At 37.7% G+C, this 18,274-nt stretch overlaps 3 protein-coding genes across 4 annotated transcripts in view; 2 read left to right on the top strand and 1 right to left on the bottom strand.

Annotated features, from left to right (window-relative positions):
• Positions 1–1,160: 1,160 nt before the first annotated feature.
• LOC309477256 (myozenin-2) lies at positions 1,161–5,512 on the top strand. The gene is made up of 6 exons (XM_082140456.1): positions 1,161–1,294; positions 1,489–1,580; positions 2,238–2,392; positions 3,385–3,547; positions 3,646–3,829; positions 5,091–5,512. Exons 2-6 carry the CDS (start codon positions 1,511–1,513, stop codon positions 5,272–5,274), a joined length of 756 nt encoding a protein of 251 aa, XP_081996582.1. The 5' UTR covers positions 1,161–1,294; positions 1,489–1,510; the 3' UTR covers positions 5,275–5,512.
• rbm22 (RNA binding motif protein 22) lies at positions 5,441–13,124 on the bottom strand. Its single transcript, XM_082140443.1, has 11 exons — positions 12,986–13,124; positions 12,352–12,405; positions 12,210–12,239; positions 11,789–11,921; positions 10,923–11,023; positions 10,585–10,757; positions 10,124–10,324; positions 8,796–8,960; positions 8,631–8,713; positions 6,213–6,344; positions 5,441–6,106 (listed from the first exon to the last, which is right to left on the bottom strand). The coding sequence occupies exons 1-11, from the start codon at positions 13,037–13,039 to the stop codon at positions 5,958–5,960; spliced, it is 1,275 nt and encodes a 424-aa protein (XP_081996569.1). The 5' UTR covers positions 13,040–13,124; the 3' UTR covers positions 5,441–5,957.
• A 3,667-nt stretch (positions 13,125–16,791) lies between these two features.
• Positions 16,792–18,274, top strand: part of ndst1b (N-deacetylase/N-sulfotransferase (heparan glucosaminyl) 1b) — an 87,791-nt gene continuing 86,308 nt past the window's right edge. The window contains exon 1 of one of the 2 annotated variants that reach the window (XM_082140431.1): positions 16,792–17,046. The gene's annotated coding sequence lies outside the window, so the exon portion shown is untranslated. The other variant, XM_082140432.1, reaches the window with a different exon arrangement.

Genomic DNA, 18,274 nt, shown 5'->3' with positions numbered 1-18,274 from the left:
TGATGATGGTTGTAGGCCAACCCGGAAGTTAGCATCACCCTGGTTCCCTTGACAAAAAACAATAGCATTTTTCCATTGGCTTTTAGATTAATGCAGAAAACTAGATTTGTGTCCAACAAATTTTGATTTTTACATGTTTTTTTTCCCAGGATAATCTTCAGAACTTTGAAGCTAAATACAATCACCAGATATAAATAGCTAAGCGTAGACCAAACTAACTACACCACGGTCATATGACTTCAACATTACAACCATTACGCTTCCAACTTTTTCAGTCTTAACTACTTTTTTTTTAATAAATTTCCCTTGAAAGTTTGGATTTGAATAGTTTAGCAAGAGCTCAATCACGAGGCTGGGAAAATGGATTAATGAGTAGCTTACCTGTTCGGTGTGATGCCGTTTAATGTCGCCAACAACCTCTGTAGTTCCAATTTTGCCACTTGTTAGCAATCGCCTTAAGACAAGTGAAAGCACAGGGGTGGATTACTTATGTGTTTTATGTTGTAGAATAAAACGTGAAAATATCTTGAGCTTGTGTTAACCACATACCTTATTTCAGACCCTGGACAAGACTTCTGGACAAAAAAAACCCTGTTTCTGGGTTTTGGCCTAAAAATATACGTCATCCCTGCAGCAGTTTATTTAGGCAAACACTAAAAAAATGGGTCACACTTTAGATTAGGGTCCAATTCTCACCATTAACTAACTATTAACTATGACTTTTACCTCAATAAATTCCTAATTACTGCTTTTTAATAGTTAGTTAGGTAGATGTTAAGTTTAGGTATAGGGTAGAAATTGGGTGGGATTTTTAAGGATGTAGAATATGGTCATGTAGAATAAGGCATAGTAGGCCTACTAATAAACAGCCAATATACTAGTAATATGCATGTTAATAAGCAACTAAATTAATATTGAGAACTGGACCCTATAAGATAAAGTGTAACCAAAAAATGAAGTCCCTTCTCACGCCCATGGCATCCCTTCAGCAAAAGGTGTTGAACCCCAGAGGCAGACAGACTTGGGCATGACTCAGAGTCTTGCCTTCCTCCCCGGTCACTGGTCTGAACGCTTAATGTTATGGCCAGTGGATCAAATTTTCATTAGTGTGGATGCTGAAGCTCTACCGTGCTAATCCAGGCCCATTAGATACCCACTTCACTTGCTATAATAAGACAGTGATCTAACCAGGGCAAAAAAGAAGGTCCACAGTGTATCTGACACACAAGCGTTTCTACCACCGACAGGATTCATCACAGACTGGCATCAGAGCAAAAACAGGATTTTAAAATTGGTAAGTTTTGCTATAATGAGAGGATTTGTTTGTTCCGTGATCTATGCGACTCGGTTTAAACAAGAGTTTTCAGGCATGATTTGAGATCAAAGGAGTACATATGAATCTATCACAATGAAAGGATAAAAAATCTGATTATTTTTGTGGGGAAAAATCTCAAAATATATTATTCTTCTGGGCTGATTTTATTGAAGACTGGACACTATTAATATCATCATGCCTGTGCCATACACTGACGTATCTAAGGAGAAAGATCAACAGGAGCTGTGCTCGGACACAGATGGAGGTAAGATACATCAGAAGAAAAAAAACAAAAAGAAGAGTTTCTTCAAACAGCATGCCATCTCAATGGAAATTACTGATTAAATGAAAGCAGCTTGAAAGAAACAGCACTATGACGTGTGGGAAAAGAATAAAAAAAGTCTGTAAAGTGAAAACAGAGCCAAATTTTCACTTTCTTCCCTGGCATGTCTCAACTGCTTTGACTCGGTTCCCAAAACAGTAAGGGTATTTGTAATGTAATATGACAGCCGGAGACTAAATGCTTTACTCCAAGAGATCATGACTCATCCACGCCTGATTGGGAAAGATCTGAACCCTCTTAAACATTACAGAACAAACAGCAGGCTGAGGTTACACCCAGACGCCCATGTCAAATTTAATGATTTAATCAGCCGCACATATTGAGCTCATGCTTGGAGTCAAGATGGTAACAGAGAATGCTTGACATGCTTTCACTGACATTAAGTAGGAATGCTTAGTATTACAGCAAACCTCTGAATGTCTATGAAAAATAACGTTTTTCATTAACATTTAAATGTGATGTAATTACTAGTTTATAGTGCTGTAATTACTAGCTTATAACATTATGTTATTTCATAATGGATCGTAGTTATGTGATTAATATAATATGCGTTTCAATATATCTGTGCATGTAAATCAGCATGTCTGAACCTGGGAAAGAAGATCAGTGTTCCTCAGGATCTGATGATGGAGGAGCTCAATCTACTGTCAAACAGAGGATCCATTATGTTTCACGAGAGACTCAAAAGAGTGGAGAGATTCACCTTGGAGAATATAGCAAACAGACAGATCAATGTAAGATATCTTACTATGTTCACAAGGTTAAAGTCAACATGAAATCAGAATGGACCCTATTTACTCAAAGGAATATTCCTGGTTCAATACTGTTTACATTTATGAATTTGGTCCCAATGTTAACCAATAGTCAAATGGCCATGTTGTTATTTGAGTGTAATGGGAATAATCAAATATTATTTCTATGCAGATTAACTTTAAGATTGTGGCAATAATAACAAATAATATATTTGAATAAATCATGTTACATTTGGGACCATCTTGAGGGCGACCTATAGTCTCCACATCAAAAAGCCTCCTTAAAATTTTCAGGAGGAAACTCCACAATCAACTGCAAACTCACATTTAGGTCCAGCTCCATTCTGGTCTGCAATGCCCACTTTTCATGATCCAATCAATCCCTTATGGAGAAAATCACACCCTGCCCTATTTTCTTCTCATTGAATATCCTGTTTCACTCAGAATTGCGAGAGTTTAACTTTACAGAAGTAAAATGTGTTGTGAAAGCTATTTGAATGTGAGACTAGGGGTGTCCAATCCTGCTCCTGGAGGGCCAACGTCCTGAAGAGTTTATCTCCAACCTGCTGACTGGACGTTTCTAGTCGCCCTGAAGACTTTGATTAGCAGGTTTAGGTGTTTAAACCGTTAAGGCTAAACAGGATTGGAGACCCTGAGGTAAACCTAAGATGTTTACTGAGGTAAACCAACTAGGAAACAACTGGAGGACCTCCTTCCAGCAGCATTTAGCATTTACCTGAACCAGTTAATCAAGGTCTTCAGGATGACTAGAAACTTCAAGGCAGTGGGTGTTTTGGAGCTAAACTCCTCAGGCCCTCCAGAAGAAGGTATTGGACACCCCTGAGGTAACTATTAATCCCCTACTCATAAAAATAAAGGTTCTTTTTGCATTGCTGCAAAAACCCTCTTTTAGAAACTTTATTTTTAAGAGTGAGGTTCAGAAATAATGGATGATGTTCTAACACTATACCTAGCACTTAGAGGAAAGCCTTCAAGGTCAGAACGACAAACAAGGAGAGAAAGGCGGCGAGTACTTCACCTCTGAAATCTACATCACCCAGCCTGGAAAAAATAACCTGGTCACCACACTCAAGAGCACAGTCGCTAAGAAAGGAAACCCAAGCTTGCTTGCACCTGGTAAATACATGAACAATGTGTATCTTTAATTCTGTAGGAGTATATTAAGTTCAAGTTTGTACCCAAAGTCAAGGGAAACCCACATTTCTTTCACACAGGTTATGGGGGACACCTGAAAGAGGTTCCTCCTGAAAAGTTCAATGTCACTGTGATCCCCAAGTCTTACCGATCACCCTGGGAGGAAAAGCTCATTAACAGAGAAACACTTCTGGCTACTATAAGTACCAGTCTTCCTGAACCACCTTACAAACTCACCCCAGCCAACTACAAATGCTTCAACAGGTACCCATTAAGCACAACTACTGGCATCATTAGTAAATTCAGCATTAAGTAAATTTAAGTAAAACTTTATTCCATTTACTTTCTAAACATAGGTTAGAAAGAAATTGGTTATGTAATCTTTGATGAATGTTTTGCTGATGTCACTTATGGCGCTTTTCCACTGCATGGTACGGCTCGGTTCGGCACGGAACGGTTCGGCTCGCTTCGCTTTTCCACTGCGTGGTACGACTCGGCTCGGTACGGTACGGCTCGGTTCGCTTTAGCTCGGTTGCTTTTCCACCGCAGTTAGTACCGCTTCAAAGTGGGTGTGACTGATCGTTATAGTTGCCGTCTCTACTGCCATGACATCATCATATTAAATGCGAATTTTTCATTCCGAGTTTCCCCATCCGCTCCTCGGCAACCAACGAGAGGAACGTCTGCACCTCGTCCACTGACCACGATTCAGCCATTTCTTTTTTTTTATGTTTATACTCTTTTTTTTGAAGCAAATACTTTTAAAACAGGCGCTACAGCGTTGGCTGTTGTCTACTGGCTATTTAAATCTAGCGGGTTTAGTGTCTCGTGTTGTAAATACAATGACGCTGGTAGTGATGATTCTGTCTGACCAATCAGTGATCTGCAGTGTTTTCACGTCACATTTTAGTATCGGTACGGTACGCTTGGAACCTCAACAGAGGTGGTACCATTTAAAGCGAGCCGAAGCGAGCCGTACCGTACCGTACCATGCAGTGGAAATGCGTCATAAGTGAGCCGTACTGAACCGAGCCGTACCGTACCATGCAGTGGAAAAGCGCCAAAGCGTGCCGTACCGAACCGTACCATACCATGCAGTGGAAAAGCGCCATTAACTCACACAAGCTACTGAATAATGTTAACAAATAGCAAGTTAGCTAGCTACATATTTTCCAGCTGAAAATAGTTTCATTTGGACACAAGATTATGGAAGTAAAATGGGTTTCAAACAGCAATAGTGCAAAAGTGTCTGCCCACTTTTTTAATTCCTTTGGTTTTGAAAGTATTTCTCCCAATAATTTCCCCCCGCCAAAGGTATCTTTAAAAAGTCTTATGAGTTGTAAGCCATGTGAACCAAACCAACCAGCTACGTGGAGAATCACAACATAAAAAACTTTTATTTAAAGCTGAAGTAAAAATCGGACAAAAAGTCAAAGGTACAAGACTGTGCACTTAATGGCTTCTTAGCACATCCACTCGTCTGTTAGGAAAAATCGGATTATTTAATCACTGTTGTTCTTTACAGAGCTCCTACGCCGTTTGGTGGGACAGCAGGTACGGCGAGGACTCTGCCGTTACCTGGTTTTGAGATGCTGCAGGCTCACACAGAGCCACACCTAACCTGGGACAGGATGTGCCACCGGCCCAATTTCAACCGTACGCCACGGGGCTGGAATACCCAGTACTTTATAGAGTCTCCGGATTTGTGAAGCTGGTGAATTTTGGCAAAAATTTAAGTGAGGACTAAGTTTCTGAGGGATGCCTAAGTGTACGCCACTGTGAATTGTGAGCTGAGCCATCAAGTACCAATTTAACGTTTACATACATTATCTGTTAATATGCTATGATACGGTTTACGTAAACATTCACACAGTATTTCAAAATGTGAAGCATCTTTAATGTAAGCACAAACAGACAGCTGTACATTAAAAAAAGTCTTAAAAACAATTCGGGATGACACACTTCATTCTTTATATTTAGAGGACAAGAAATGGACACTAGTGGGAACTGTAATATCAACAATGGAATATTCTAGAGGTGTAGGATAATACAGTGTCAAAAACAAAAATGAAGATGTCAGGCATTTGAAATAGTCAATAGTGCCCCCATTTGGTAATTGTTGGTCACTGCAACCAATTCTTTGCCATTTGGCAGTAGAAAAGGCATGATATCTCTTTCATCAAGGGTCATTATAAAATAAAAGCTTAAAAAGAAAAGTTCTTCTCTCGTGGTTTATATTCTAATGTTTTCGGTATGCATTTGCATTCCATCTTACTCACTTGCTCTGAAAATGAGTGACAAACATTCCAAAAAATGAGAGCAGAGATGACATCACTCTGGGTTCAGTTGTTCAGTGGACCTCACTGAACAGTGAGGTAAGCTCTATGACTATCTAGGGGCCTCCATGGCGACTTGCATGAGCGCCCATCCGCTGAGGATCCTGGGATGGGTAGTGGACCTGTCCAGGGGGCCTCATGCCCATTGGAGGAGGCATTGAAGGGGCCATGGGATCCATGGTGTGGAACATAGGAGGACCAAAACCTGGAGAGAACAGATTAGGTTAATGTGGATAAGTGAAGCGCTTCACCTTGGATTACTAACAGGCCAAAAAAAGAGGAAAAAGGGAAGTGAGTGGGGTGAAGCTTACCAGGTGGTGGGGGCATGGCAACCCCAGGTGGAGGAGGAAGTCCCAGGTTCATGACAGCAGGGGAGGTGGTTGGAGGCAGGTTGAAGTAATTGGTGGAGGCATCTTCATCAGACACAGGGGGTGGAGGCAGAGCTGTTGAAAAGATATATGAGAAAGGAAAAATTCACACACTGCTTCAACTTATGCAATAATAAAATATATACTGTTCAACAATAAATATATATTTTTTAATTATTTAAATAAAAATAAAAACCTTTAAGCAGTACATTTAAGCTTTTTTTATTTTAATTTTAATTACTAAACCACTGTAAGTTTTATTTACTAGTGTGAGAGGTCAAGCTCCAAAATAAAAAAATAAATATTTAAAAGCAATCCATACAATTCTCAATAAGTAAATCAATTAATTTAACAAATAAATGTAATCAGTATTAATATTAAATTAACATTGTATTTAATTTACTAGTGAAAGATCGAACTACAAAAATAAAGATAAAAAATCATATTTAAAAGCAATCCATTCAATTCATCATAAATAAATGGATACAAATAAAATACATTTATAAGCAGTGCACTTAATCATACTTTTATTAAAATTTATTATTAAATTATCATTGTACATTTATTTAATTTACTAGAGTGACTGACAGGCCAAGCTTAGACATGTGCCGGTATTCGGTAATGCGATAAATCGCGGTAATGAATATGCACGATATTGTTATCGTGGGCACTTCAAAATACCGTGAAAAATAATAGATCAGAATTTATATTTACAGAACGTGCATTAACTTATTTTCCATCAGCCGCTTAAACACTGCGCATATGCTGCGCGAAACAAGTGCGCACTCTGATGTAAACAATCCCCACATGTAGAAGCACTGTGTGCATGCGGCGCGCACTCTAGTCTAATGTAAACAATCCTCACATGGAGAAGAAGCATGGCGGAAGGAGGAACGCTGCCGACGATTTATCCCCCTTCTAAAAGCAGGGCTGTCAACTCTATGCATTCAGTGTGAGACTCACGCAATTTACACTTTTCACACGCTCTCGCGCCACACATCCAGTTTCTCACGCAGAGAAAAATCACGGAGCAAAGAGCTCACTGACACCGACAGACTAGACAGAGCAGGTTACTTTTGATATGAAAAAAATTCTCAGCTCTCAGATTCTGTCCATTTTATAACGAAATTCAGACAATAAATACCGTTTTGGCGCTTGTAAATGTGACGTGACCGATCGCTGTAGCGCCTCAGTTCAAGTAAACCGATCATCTGTTACTTTTTATTTAAAGATACAGTACAACTTACCGAAAGGTATTTATTTATGCCTCATAAATAATATCGATCAATCAGTGTTTTTCAACCACGGAAAAAGCAATAAAACTGCAGGTGAACAATTATGTCACAGAACGTTACATTTACCTCAGGAAAGCCATTTAATGACCAACACGTTAGTTGACTAGAAAAAAGCTATAGTCAGAGGATTATTTTGCTAAATATGTGCACTATATTACATTTGTATTATATTTTTACTTGTGTCATAATTGTTATTATAATGAAAACCAAATTATATTTAACTTAATTTGTAAATTTTTAACCTTTAATAATACCAGCTGACAAGGGTCACCTCCTGGTGAATAGAATGAAAATCATACCTACATTACTTTTATTTCGTGTAATTTACAACGTAGCGGTGTTGCATGCTCGTAGTTTCTTTTGCACTTGATCAGTGAGGCGATACAGCGCGCGCGCCGCCGCATTTGCGCGTGCAATTGAAGAGTGTGCGCTACGAGAACAGGATAACGGCTGACAGGACTAGAAAGTCCGTTTTTCTGAGGTGAAAAACTATCTCAGCATACATTTATGTCACTGCCTATTGTGCTGGGCCTAGTCATGATTCGCCTCTCATAACATAACATGCTCTAAACACGCACGCAGAGTGGAAAAGGAGGCGCGGGGAGCAAGGATCACAGCGCAAATTTGAACTATATCGATGTATGCGATATGGTCTAATTCCATATCGCATTTCAAAAATATATCGATATATTTTTTTTATCGATATATCGCCCAGCCCTAATTGAAATCGTGAAAATTGTGTAAAATTCTGTTTAGTTACCAAATGTTTTGACAATCACAATTACACCTATTGTGATGCAAGTTGTTGTTTTTTCTACATCCCCCCCAAATCCATCCGTTTCTCTTGAGCAATTAAAATATCGTGATAATACCGTATACCGTGATAAAAGCTCAATCAATTAATCGCAGCATGAAAATGTTATACCGGCACATGCCTAGTCAAGCTCCAAAAATAAATAAAATAAATGAATTAATAACATGCATACATTTCAGTCAGAATCACTGACATAAACTCATATTATTTTACTAAAACAATCATGTATGCATGAGAGACTTTGGCACATACCACCAGGGAGCCCTGGCACTGGCTCCAGATGGATTCCACTTTCCGTCACCCCATCCTTCTCTTTCCCTCGAGCCGCCTGTGACCTAAACGACACACAGCAACATTCAGTACCGCCACCACATACATGAGACTGGGTGATTTTCAAGTTATTGCACCATCACTGACCTGCCCCATTTAACATTGAGCCGGCGTCCATTAATGATGAGTTTATTAAAGGACTTCTCTGCAGCCGTCTCTGCGGCCTGCCGTGTGGCGAACTGGATGAACGCGCACTGCTGCCTCTGAACAATGGTGATGGTACGAATCTCCCCAAACTGGTAGAAGTGATTCCTTTGTGGAAAAAAGAAAATGGAATCGTTAATCAAGAAATGACACAGAAGAGAAAAAGGATAGGATTTTTTGCCCTCAATATAATATAAAATAAAACAGCACATTATTAAAATAATACTCTTTAAAATGGTTCCTAAATAAATTACATTTCGTTCAATTCCCCCTGCGGTGAAAATCAAGCTTTTGTTGCAATGTTGTTTATATGTCTACCTTGTAACCAATCACATCAACATATGATTGTCAACGAGTGGATCTCTGAGCTGGTGTGAGTGAGTGGAGGTGGGGCTAGTTTGCATATTCATAGAACTGAGTATACTAAATTAGGCAAGGGTGTAGAGTTACATTCAAGCTATTTTAAGGCATGAATAATTTTTGTAATAATTTAAATATGTAATAGGGATAAAATGATGGACTACATGAGGACTTTAATTTTTTTACAATTATGCATGCAGCTTTATATTGATCATGTGAGACACTATAAAACATTAAATTTTAAAAATTCATGGTAACACTATTGTGATGGTCCCTTTTGAACATTCTGTTGACTAAGTAAATTTGCAAGTCAATGAACTCTCAGAGTATTAGAAGACTGTCTGCTTAAAATATGCTAACTCTTTATTGTGATGGTCCTCCAACAGACATTCTACTGACTTATAGTAACTTTGCAAATACATGTCAACTTATTCTAACCCTAATCCTACCAGTCTGCTTGTAATCTACTAACACTCTAATGAGAGTTAGTAGACATGTATGTGCAACTATAGTCAACAGAATGTGTTAAAGGGACCATCAAAATAAACTGAAACTAAATTCATGTCACCAATGGGCCACTTAAAATTAACTAATAAATGCAAAACAAATATCATTAAAAACTTGAAAGGGAGATACTTTCTGTAAGCTGATTAAGATCGCACTTTATTTTACAGTCCTGTTCCCCATGTACATACTATGTACTTATAATAATTGCAATAATTGGGTAACAACTAGGTACTAACCCTGATCCTAACCTTAACCCATGTAGTTACCTTATATTACCAGTACTTTCTTAGGCAAGTACACGTACTGTAAAATAAAGTGCAACCCTGATTAATAAAAAAAAGTCCATGGGCAAGTTGCGTGTCAACTAACCAAATATAGCTTTAAGAGCTCTAAAGTGCACTTACCTGAGCTCAGAATCTGTAACGTTTTCTCCCAGCCCCCCAATATAGAGCGTGGTGATGGACTTGTCCTCAGGTACGTCCAGTCTGGGCATAGTGGAGGCCCGCTTCAAGAGTTTATCAGCCACAGGATCATTAATGCCATAGTAACGGTCCTTAATGTTCTGATCAGCCAGCGGGTCATCTGGATCGGTGGGCTTTTCATGCCTGTGATATCAAAGCAATGCATTTCATCACAAATGTAATCAAAATTCATAATTGCTAATACAATAATTCACACCTTAAGCATATTTCATTAAAAAGCCACTCGAAAGAAAAAAATTGACGAGTTTATCAAGCAAGCAATCTGATCCAAAAGACATGAAGCAAAATGAAAATCATGACCACCAACACTGGGTGTTTTCCGACAATGGAGAATTTTGGGTCGTCATTTTACACCGATAAAAGACTGTTAAGGTGTTGCTCACCTGTACGGACACTCTTCCCCTCTCTTACACTCTCCTTTCACCCAAAAGGAACAGATGTGAGGTCTGTTCCTCTTGTAGTACGGTGTGGTACGAGCCAGTTTCAGCAGCATATCGCTGCTGCTCGGTGCCTTCCCAAGCAGCCCCACGGGTCTCGTGCCATCAGAGTTAGCGATCTACACACCAAAACATTACAATTATTTCACCCACAGACACTAAGAAGTATTTTCATTCACTATGCTATGTTATCATGTGGAAATCCTTAAAGATTTCTTTGATGTGCCAATGCAGACAGATGTCACAAAACACATGAATAAATGTGTAATATAAGGAAAATGTACCTCTCTCTCCATATTCTGAGTGTAATACTCCTTATTCACGTCCGATCTCGGTACTTCATCTTTAACGGACAGCCCAGTGTCACGAACCTGAATGGGCAAGCCTGTCCAAAGCAGAAAAATTATCTTGATTATTTAGGAATTTACAATACTATAATTATGATTGTATAAAATCTCAATGACTTTTAGGCTTTAACTTCAACTTTAAGTCATTATTCTTTTTTTTTCTTTTTTTTTCAGTGATCATTTCGACTATGTCATAATTTCATCTTGCCAGATCATGACTTTTTTTTCTTATGTGGAAAAGTCTACCATGCTGCTTTCTCACTAAAAGTTCACAATGTGAAGCAAACAGCAAAAATATTTCTATACTAAAGATATAGCAATTTGTCAACTAGTGTTATCAAAAATATATCTATTTTTTGATACACATCAATTCTAAATATTTGAAATGGTTTTAGTTTTCCTCAGTATAACAGCTGTGCCTCCTCACTAGCTATGTTTCCATCCACCTATTTTTATGCTAATTTTGGGATTAGCATAACCAAAAAAAAGTTGAATGGAAATACCAAGATGCGCATAAATTCTAAAAATATGCATACACAAAACATACGCGCTCAGTTGAGGTGGACACATGACATGCACATAAACTCAAATCAAAATAACTTATTTTGTGTTCAGCAGAAGAAAAATCCATACAAGTTTGAAACAACTTGAGGGTGAGTAAATGATGACAATACTAATTTTTAAGTGAACTATTCCTTTAATGTCAACATCACTTTACTAAAAAGATATTTATACATCCACAGTATAGCCACAAATTAGGATTTTATTAGCTGAAATTCTAAACCATAACAGTTCTGCATTACCATATTCCAGATCCAGGAGGCAGGTCTGACAGACATTCTTCATTTTACTGCAGGTCTGACACACTTCTGTCTTCTTAAAGCGCATCCTGACTCCAGGACACCAGCGGAACACCGTGAAGGGACGCGCACAGATCTAGAGGATAGGAAGAATAGCGAATATAACAACATGCTGTACTTTCAAAATGTGGGGCAAAAAATACGAAGCATCATTTTTCAAGACCAATTTATTTATTTATTTTTACCAATGAAAATTCATGACTTTGTTGTGTATCATTGATTTTTGACAAATAATTAAAGCAATTACTGGACTGAGTTTCTACTTGTATATTTGAAGTATTAGTAATTAGAAACGTTCTGAGATGACTGTGGGAACACTGTCAGGAGCACATGTAGCATTTTGTGAGGATGAAAGCAGTAGTACCTTGCACTCCTTGCCAAATTTCTCTTTGGTCTGTTAAAAGAAATACATGTACAAAGTGAAAATGTGTTTAAATACAAACTAAATACAACTATCATTGAATATACTAATAATTAACACATGAAACTCCACAAACTCTACTTACCATGCGGATATACGGGTTTTCTCCCAAGCATGTTTGACAGAGGATGGGAAAATCCTGTTCAAATAAGTACAATTCAACAATTAGATAAATAAACATAAGTTTTGAACTACTGTTATTATATACACATACACACACAACCATAGTTCAAAACAAAGTGCAGCCAATATAGGATTTAACTGTAAACGTTATGAGCCAACAATATCACTATTATACATGCACGTTTTAATTAAAAAGGGCTACTTAACTGTTATTGGTGTTATATAAACTCTTTTGTTAACAGGACACTCTTCATTTTTAACGAATATAATAAGCCTTTCTCGTCATTTTAATTTCAATGAGAGGTTTATTTGCGTCTAAAAAAAGATCAGTTACAATACAGTGACAGGAAAGAGGATGTTCACACTATTCTGTTAGCAAATACCGGTGATTCGTTGGTGGTTTACAGTAAATGTATATAAAAACATTTTGACTAACGATAAGAATGGGGTCTCATTAGCCAAAAGCTAAGACACTACTACAGAAGGGGGTCCTATTAGGAAAGGCTTTGATTTGGCGAGCTCAAAATAAAGAACGTAAATGTACCAGCCGCAACATGTAATACTTCTTAAAACTTCTTAAAATATTTTATACTCACCGAATCCTCCCAGTTTTGCCTGTTGTAAGTGTTGGATCCTAACGACGTCGCCATTGCTACAGGCTAGCGCGAACGGAATCTTTACCTACAATGCTTTGCGTCTACAGGGCCCGGAGAGAATCGCAGCGCCACCTAAAGTCATGGAGGAATGTATACATTTCTCCTCATTCTGGATGGGAAAATTCTGCATAAGATATTTAGGCCTGGGGGCTGGGGCTGGTTGCATAAACATAATCATATGTTAAAACAGTGTCTTGAGTTCTAGTATGACCCACTTGTCAGGGGCAGTCAGTCTTACTTTTCGGTATCAGATTAAGTTAGGCCAATCTATGTTTTTATGTAACTGATTTAAAAAAGCTATGTACAGTTTTAATGTCTAACTTGTAAGACTAGTCTTAGCGGTTTATACAATCGGTTTCACAGACAGGGTTTAGATTAAGCTAGGATTATTTAGGATTTAGTTAAATTAGGACATTTAAGTAGTTTTTATGAATGTGCCTTAGAAAAATAAAAAACATTGGTTGTGCATCCTGAGGCAAAACAATGTCAGTGACATATTTAAAATATGTCAGTGCAAGTTACTTTCAGTTAAAACAGCTCAAACATGTCTGGAACTGACGTATCGTTACGCCTGCTGCACTCATGGTACGACAGCAAAGTTTCTTGATTATTACGCAGGAATGAGAGTATAGTTCCTAGCCATATCAGCCTAGAAAATCGCAACTTTTCATTTTCCGTCGGTCTTAGTACATGATGTAACTACAGAAGAGTCAAGTTTTAAATAGGAAAAATATCTAAACTCTTTGGTCCTTTTTTTGAGAGAGATGCTAATGGTCCTGTCCGATTCAATGATCTATGCTAAGCTATGCTAAAAGTGGTACCGCCAGACCCGGAGTTCGGCTGAATGGATTCGAAAACGGTAAAACTCAACTGTTTAACTCTGGAGGAGTTGTAAAATGAGCCTATTTCCAAAAAAAAAGTGGAGTATCTCTTTAAGCCTTGTCTGTGAAACCGGACATTTTAATGTAATCTTCTGAAATCTTCCCCGAAACAAACCCTCACTTACTTTGACCTTGCCAATTTACCCAACGTCTGTGGAATATCAGATACAATATTAAATTATGCAAACAAACGTAATCAAAACATGTGAAATGTGCTCTACCCTCAACATTTTCAACATTTAAACTAATTTCTGTGGTGGTATTTGTTTTAGTATTCTTTGCTTTGTGAATGTTTCCTTTCTTCTTATATCAGTGTTAAAGTTTATGAAAGCTTGAATTCATGTTTTAAGTGTACAATTGGCTGTTTGTGAACAATTATTGTACCCAAATGTAGCCTATCACTTTCGTTTCAAAGTTTTTTTTATTATTGATTTTTACAGTATAAATCACATTTAACAATGCCCCAACCCTCATCATCAGGCTCCTACTGTAGGCCTATCACTTTCAACAAAAGTAACAAATCTAATTGAAAGCTATTCGGTGGAAGTGTCTTTTATCTTTTTATCTGAAATGGGACTGTGGTGATGTTAATTGCAATTCAAAGATCCACTTTTAATATTTTGTCAATAACTCATCAAAACTGCGATTTGACTGCAATGTGGAGGGAGTCAACAAATGTGACATGATCTAGGATGTACAAAGGAATGTCGGATGAGCAATGGCATAATAACCAGTGTAATGTCATTACAGCCCCCTATACCATTAGTGTCAAAGCATTGAAGGCCATGTGATGTAAAACACTGCAGCTTATAAATAAAGAGTGACCGAGATTGTGTAGACCGTCTCTCCACTATACAAATAAATGCATAATGACAAGGTCTGTCAGGCTTATATTTTTGATGTTAAAAGGTATTAATATTTTAGATAAATCTAAGTTTGGATGGCATGTGTGTAATTGTGCACTATATGAGTATGGAGAAACTTTATCTATAAACAACAAGAAATCACTATAGTGATATCTATCTATCTATCTATCTATCTATCTATCTATCTATCTATCTATCTATCTATCTATCTATCTATCTATCTATCTATCTAAATGAAAATTCTGTCATTGATCTCATGTTGTTCCAAACGCGTAAGACTTTTGTTAATCTTCGGAACACAAATTAAGATCTTTTTGATGAAATCTGAGTGATTTCTGTCTCTCCATTGACAGCTAAGCAACTTAAAATTTGACACTCCAAAAAGTTCATAAAGAGATTGTAAAAAGTCCATATGAATTGAGCGGTTTAGTCCAAATTTTCTGAAGAGACATGGTCTCTTTATATGATGAACAGATTGAATTTAGGCTTTTATTAACATACAATGATCAGCGAACATAAACTGAAGCTCAACCGAACCTGCTTGACGCCTGAGAACAAACCTCATTGGTTCTTGCTGAAGCTCAAACGTGCTTCGTAACACGAGAAGGAACCTCATTGGTGCTCACATGTCAAGCAAACATGTTTGAGCTTGAGTTGATGAATGTTTATGTGAATAAAAGACTAAATACAATCTTTATAAAGCGATTGAGTCTCTTCGGAAAATTTTGGACTAAACCGCTCAATTCATATGGATTCGTTTATCGATCTCTTAAAGAACTTTTTGAATCTCCAAAGTGGTAGGGGAGCGCGGGGCACAACCTAACGTTGGGCTAGTTGTAACACACTTGTTTTAAATACTTCCACACATGCTAGCATGACGAAACTTGGTGTATTTACTAGTTGCCATATCAACAATATATAGAGAAAAAAATTGCGCCAAAATTATAATTTTTTTGGAAGATATCCATAGACATATCCATAGACATTTATTAAACCATAGCAAAAGTAAACTTCTTACTTAAAGGAACCGTATGTAAGACTGTGGCCAAAACTGGTACTGCAATCACGTTCAAATTACTGTAGAGCGGTGTAAAATTAGACAAATCTGATATTATTTTAATCTCCAATATGTTATTTAACAGTTGAGTTAGTTCTTTAATGCTTTGCTAACTAGCAGAAGACACTAGCCGGGTTTAAATCTCAGTTTTGCAGGCAGGGCATGTTGTCACACTGCGTTACAATGTGCCCCTATTAGAAATATGCTATATTCTATACTTTTATTAATTCTATTGAAAAAACATGAGAAAAAGGTGAATAAAGACTGAGAGTCAATGTTCAGAAATTACTAATTATTTATTTGTTTTGAACTATGTTGTATAGCTGTGTTTCCCTCGTAGTCAAAACTCAAAAATGAGTTTATATTTAATTATTTAAAAAATGCCAGTATTTTATATGAAAAAGTTAATGATTGGATTTTATTTAGAAAATATTTTAGTTTGTCTTATATATATTTTTTATTAGATCAGATAACATTTTAAGCTGTCATATGGTCATATTACAATGTGTCACATTTCACTTCCATTCTTTCGGGGTATATCAAGAAAAAAGTATACTGTATTAATAAAACAAAACCACATAATTGTATTAGACATGTGGGAAATTAATGTGGGAAAAAATAAATACTCTGAACCATAAGTAGATTTACACAAACTGAGAAAGTCAAAAAGTGTTACTTTGTGCCCCGCTCTCCCCTAGTTGCGTAGGCTGACAATGGAGGGACAGAAATCTCAGATTTCTGGCTTGGAACTGTCATGGCATGTAATTGAACACATAGCCTACAAAACAATTTTAATACGGTTTGTACGAAATAGATTCAATGCACAAAGATGAAATAACTATGTGCATTAATTATCCATCATAACAGATCACCGTTGATCTTCATCAAAGAGGTTAAATAATAAAGTCTGATTGTATCCCTCTACGTTGCTGCCCACTAGCGGCGAGTGTGTGCGCAGTAGCCTGTGGAGATTGAGAATAGTGAGTCCAGTGTGTGTGCGAGAGGGACAGTCAGGCTTGAAGCTCGAGTTCTGGTGGGTTCAGCCCAGCAGAGACACACAGCTCACTCTGTGCTCGGACCGGGACACTCGATTCTCCCTAAGGCTTACATGATCAGGCTCCAATCCTCCCATGCTATATTCATATATCCGAATTGAAGACTGTCTCGCTGCAGCTGCCTCTGGCTGATATTAACTTGGTGAGTGGATCTTTCTTTGAATTCTGGACCAGCTAACTTGCTAACATGTAGATTAGACGTATTTTGTGAAATAGCGTCAGTGGTCATAGGTTTTGTCTAGGTTGGCATACGCCCTGGAGGTGCCGAATTAGTATAACCGCGCATAGATAAAGGCTAGTGTTGGGAATGGGTAGCAGGCTAGGTTATAGGTGTCCGTCTTTAGCATAACAGCAGCCCCAAAAGGCTGTTCCAGTACACAGAGAGCTGCCTACACAGACAGCATTTTTGGACGTGTTCGAACGACCCCCAAAAGCTGTCTAGGTAGGCAGCTCACTAGTTTTGAAACACAGCTCAAAGTCTCTCTGGATCATGAACCTCATTTACCTTCTCCACTGTTTAGCCTAGCTTAGCCAGCCTGCTACTGATCTGGACCTGGTTTCTGTTATATAAACACCCACATTGCCCCCGTGTTTTCCAAACGCGTCTATTAACACATAAACAGCGCTGGAAATGAAATTGTATGTGGTAGGTCTATCCGTCCATCCCAACACAACTCGACATTACCCGTCGCGCTGAATTAAACGGGTCGACTAACTTAGCTGTTAGCAAGCTAACAAGCCGGAGAAGAGAAAGAAGTTTGGACTGTTCAAGTTAATTGTCTCCTGCGTTTGAATTGGATTATTTTTGGGAGTCGTTTGGTTCTTTTAATGGTTCCAGGTCAGTAACTCTTTCTCTTAAGTGTTGTGGTTAATATGAAGTTATTGTTACTAATGTATTTGCCTGTGTGTTATCTGAAACAACACGACTGTGTTTTTTTTGTTTTTTTTGCTCAATTTTTTATTAAATGTAAATGCATTCCAGAGCAGCCTGGTGTTGACCCAAATCTAAAGGTTATGTTTCTGTGTAAGCAAGTTAACGTTAGTAGAACAAAAATGTCAGTATATGGTATTTTACTGTATGTGCAAACAGTGTATCATGGCATAATCGAGTGCTTATCAACACTAGGACAACATTTACTGATGATCAGATACTGTATCAGTATGTGTTTAGTTGATAGGATTGTGAAAAGGAATGTGCTTGTTAGTTTATAATTAGATTTGTGGCTTCATTTAAGCCTTTAATGTATTAAGGGGCTCATAAATGCATTATAGTGCTGACGAAGTAATTGGAGTCTTAAGGTTTCTCATTGAGGTTTAGATTAACCTTCATGTACCGTGAAATTCAGCCACCCCGGTCAAAGCAAGTTGCA

Source organism: Leuciscus leuciscus (assembly GCF_965113295.1).
Source record: "Leuciscus leuciscus genome assembly, chromosome: 16".
In the NCBI taxonomy this organism is placed as follows: domain Eukaryota; kingdom Metazoa; phylum Chordata; class Actinopteri; order Cypriniformes; family Leuciscidae; genus Leuciscus; species Leuciscus leuciscus.
The sequence above is the reverse complement of the archived record's forward strand: the minus strand, read 5'-3'. Positions and strand labels throughout refer to the sequence as shown.

What these genes read in the sequence shown, in the direction of transcription:
- rbm22 (XM_082140443.1), bottom strand. Translation starts at nt 13,039, where the DNA reads ATGGCGACGTCGTTAGGATCCAACACTTACAACAGGCAAAACTGGGAG. An exon ending in GGCAAAACTGGGAGGATTCG is followed by an intron (nt 12,406 to 12,985) that starts GTGAGTATAAAA and finishes TTATTTGAACAG; the next exon opens with GATTTTCCCATCCTCTGTCA. An exon ending in CTCAGAATATGGAGAGAGAG is followed by an intron (nt 10,758 to 10,922) that starts GTACATTTTCCT and finishes TTTGGTGTGTAG; the next exon opens with ATCGCTAACTCTGATGGCAC.
- LOC309477256 (XM_082140456.1), top strand. Translation starts at nt 1,511, where the DNA reads ATGCCTGTGCCATACACTGACGTATCTAAGGAGAAAGATCAACAGGAG. An exon ending in TAGCAAACAGACAGATCAAT is followed by an intron (nt 2,393 to 3,384) that starts GTAAGATATCTT and finishes CACTATACCTAG; the next exon opens with CACTTAGAGGAAAGCCTTCA. An exon ending in CCCAAGCTTGCTTGCACCTG is followed by an intron (nt 3,548 to 3,645) that starts GTAAATACATGA and finishes TCTTTCACACAG; the next exon opens with GTTATGGGGGACACCTGAAA.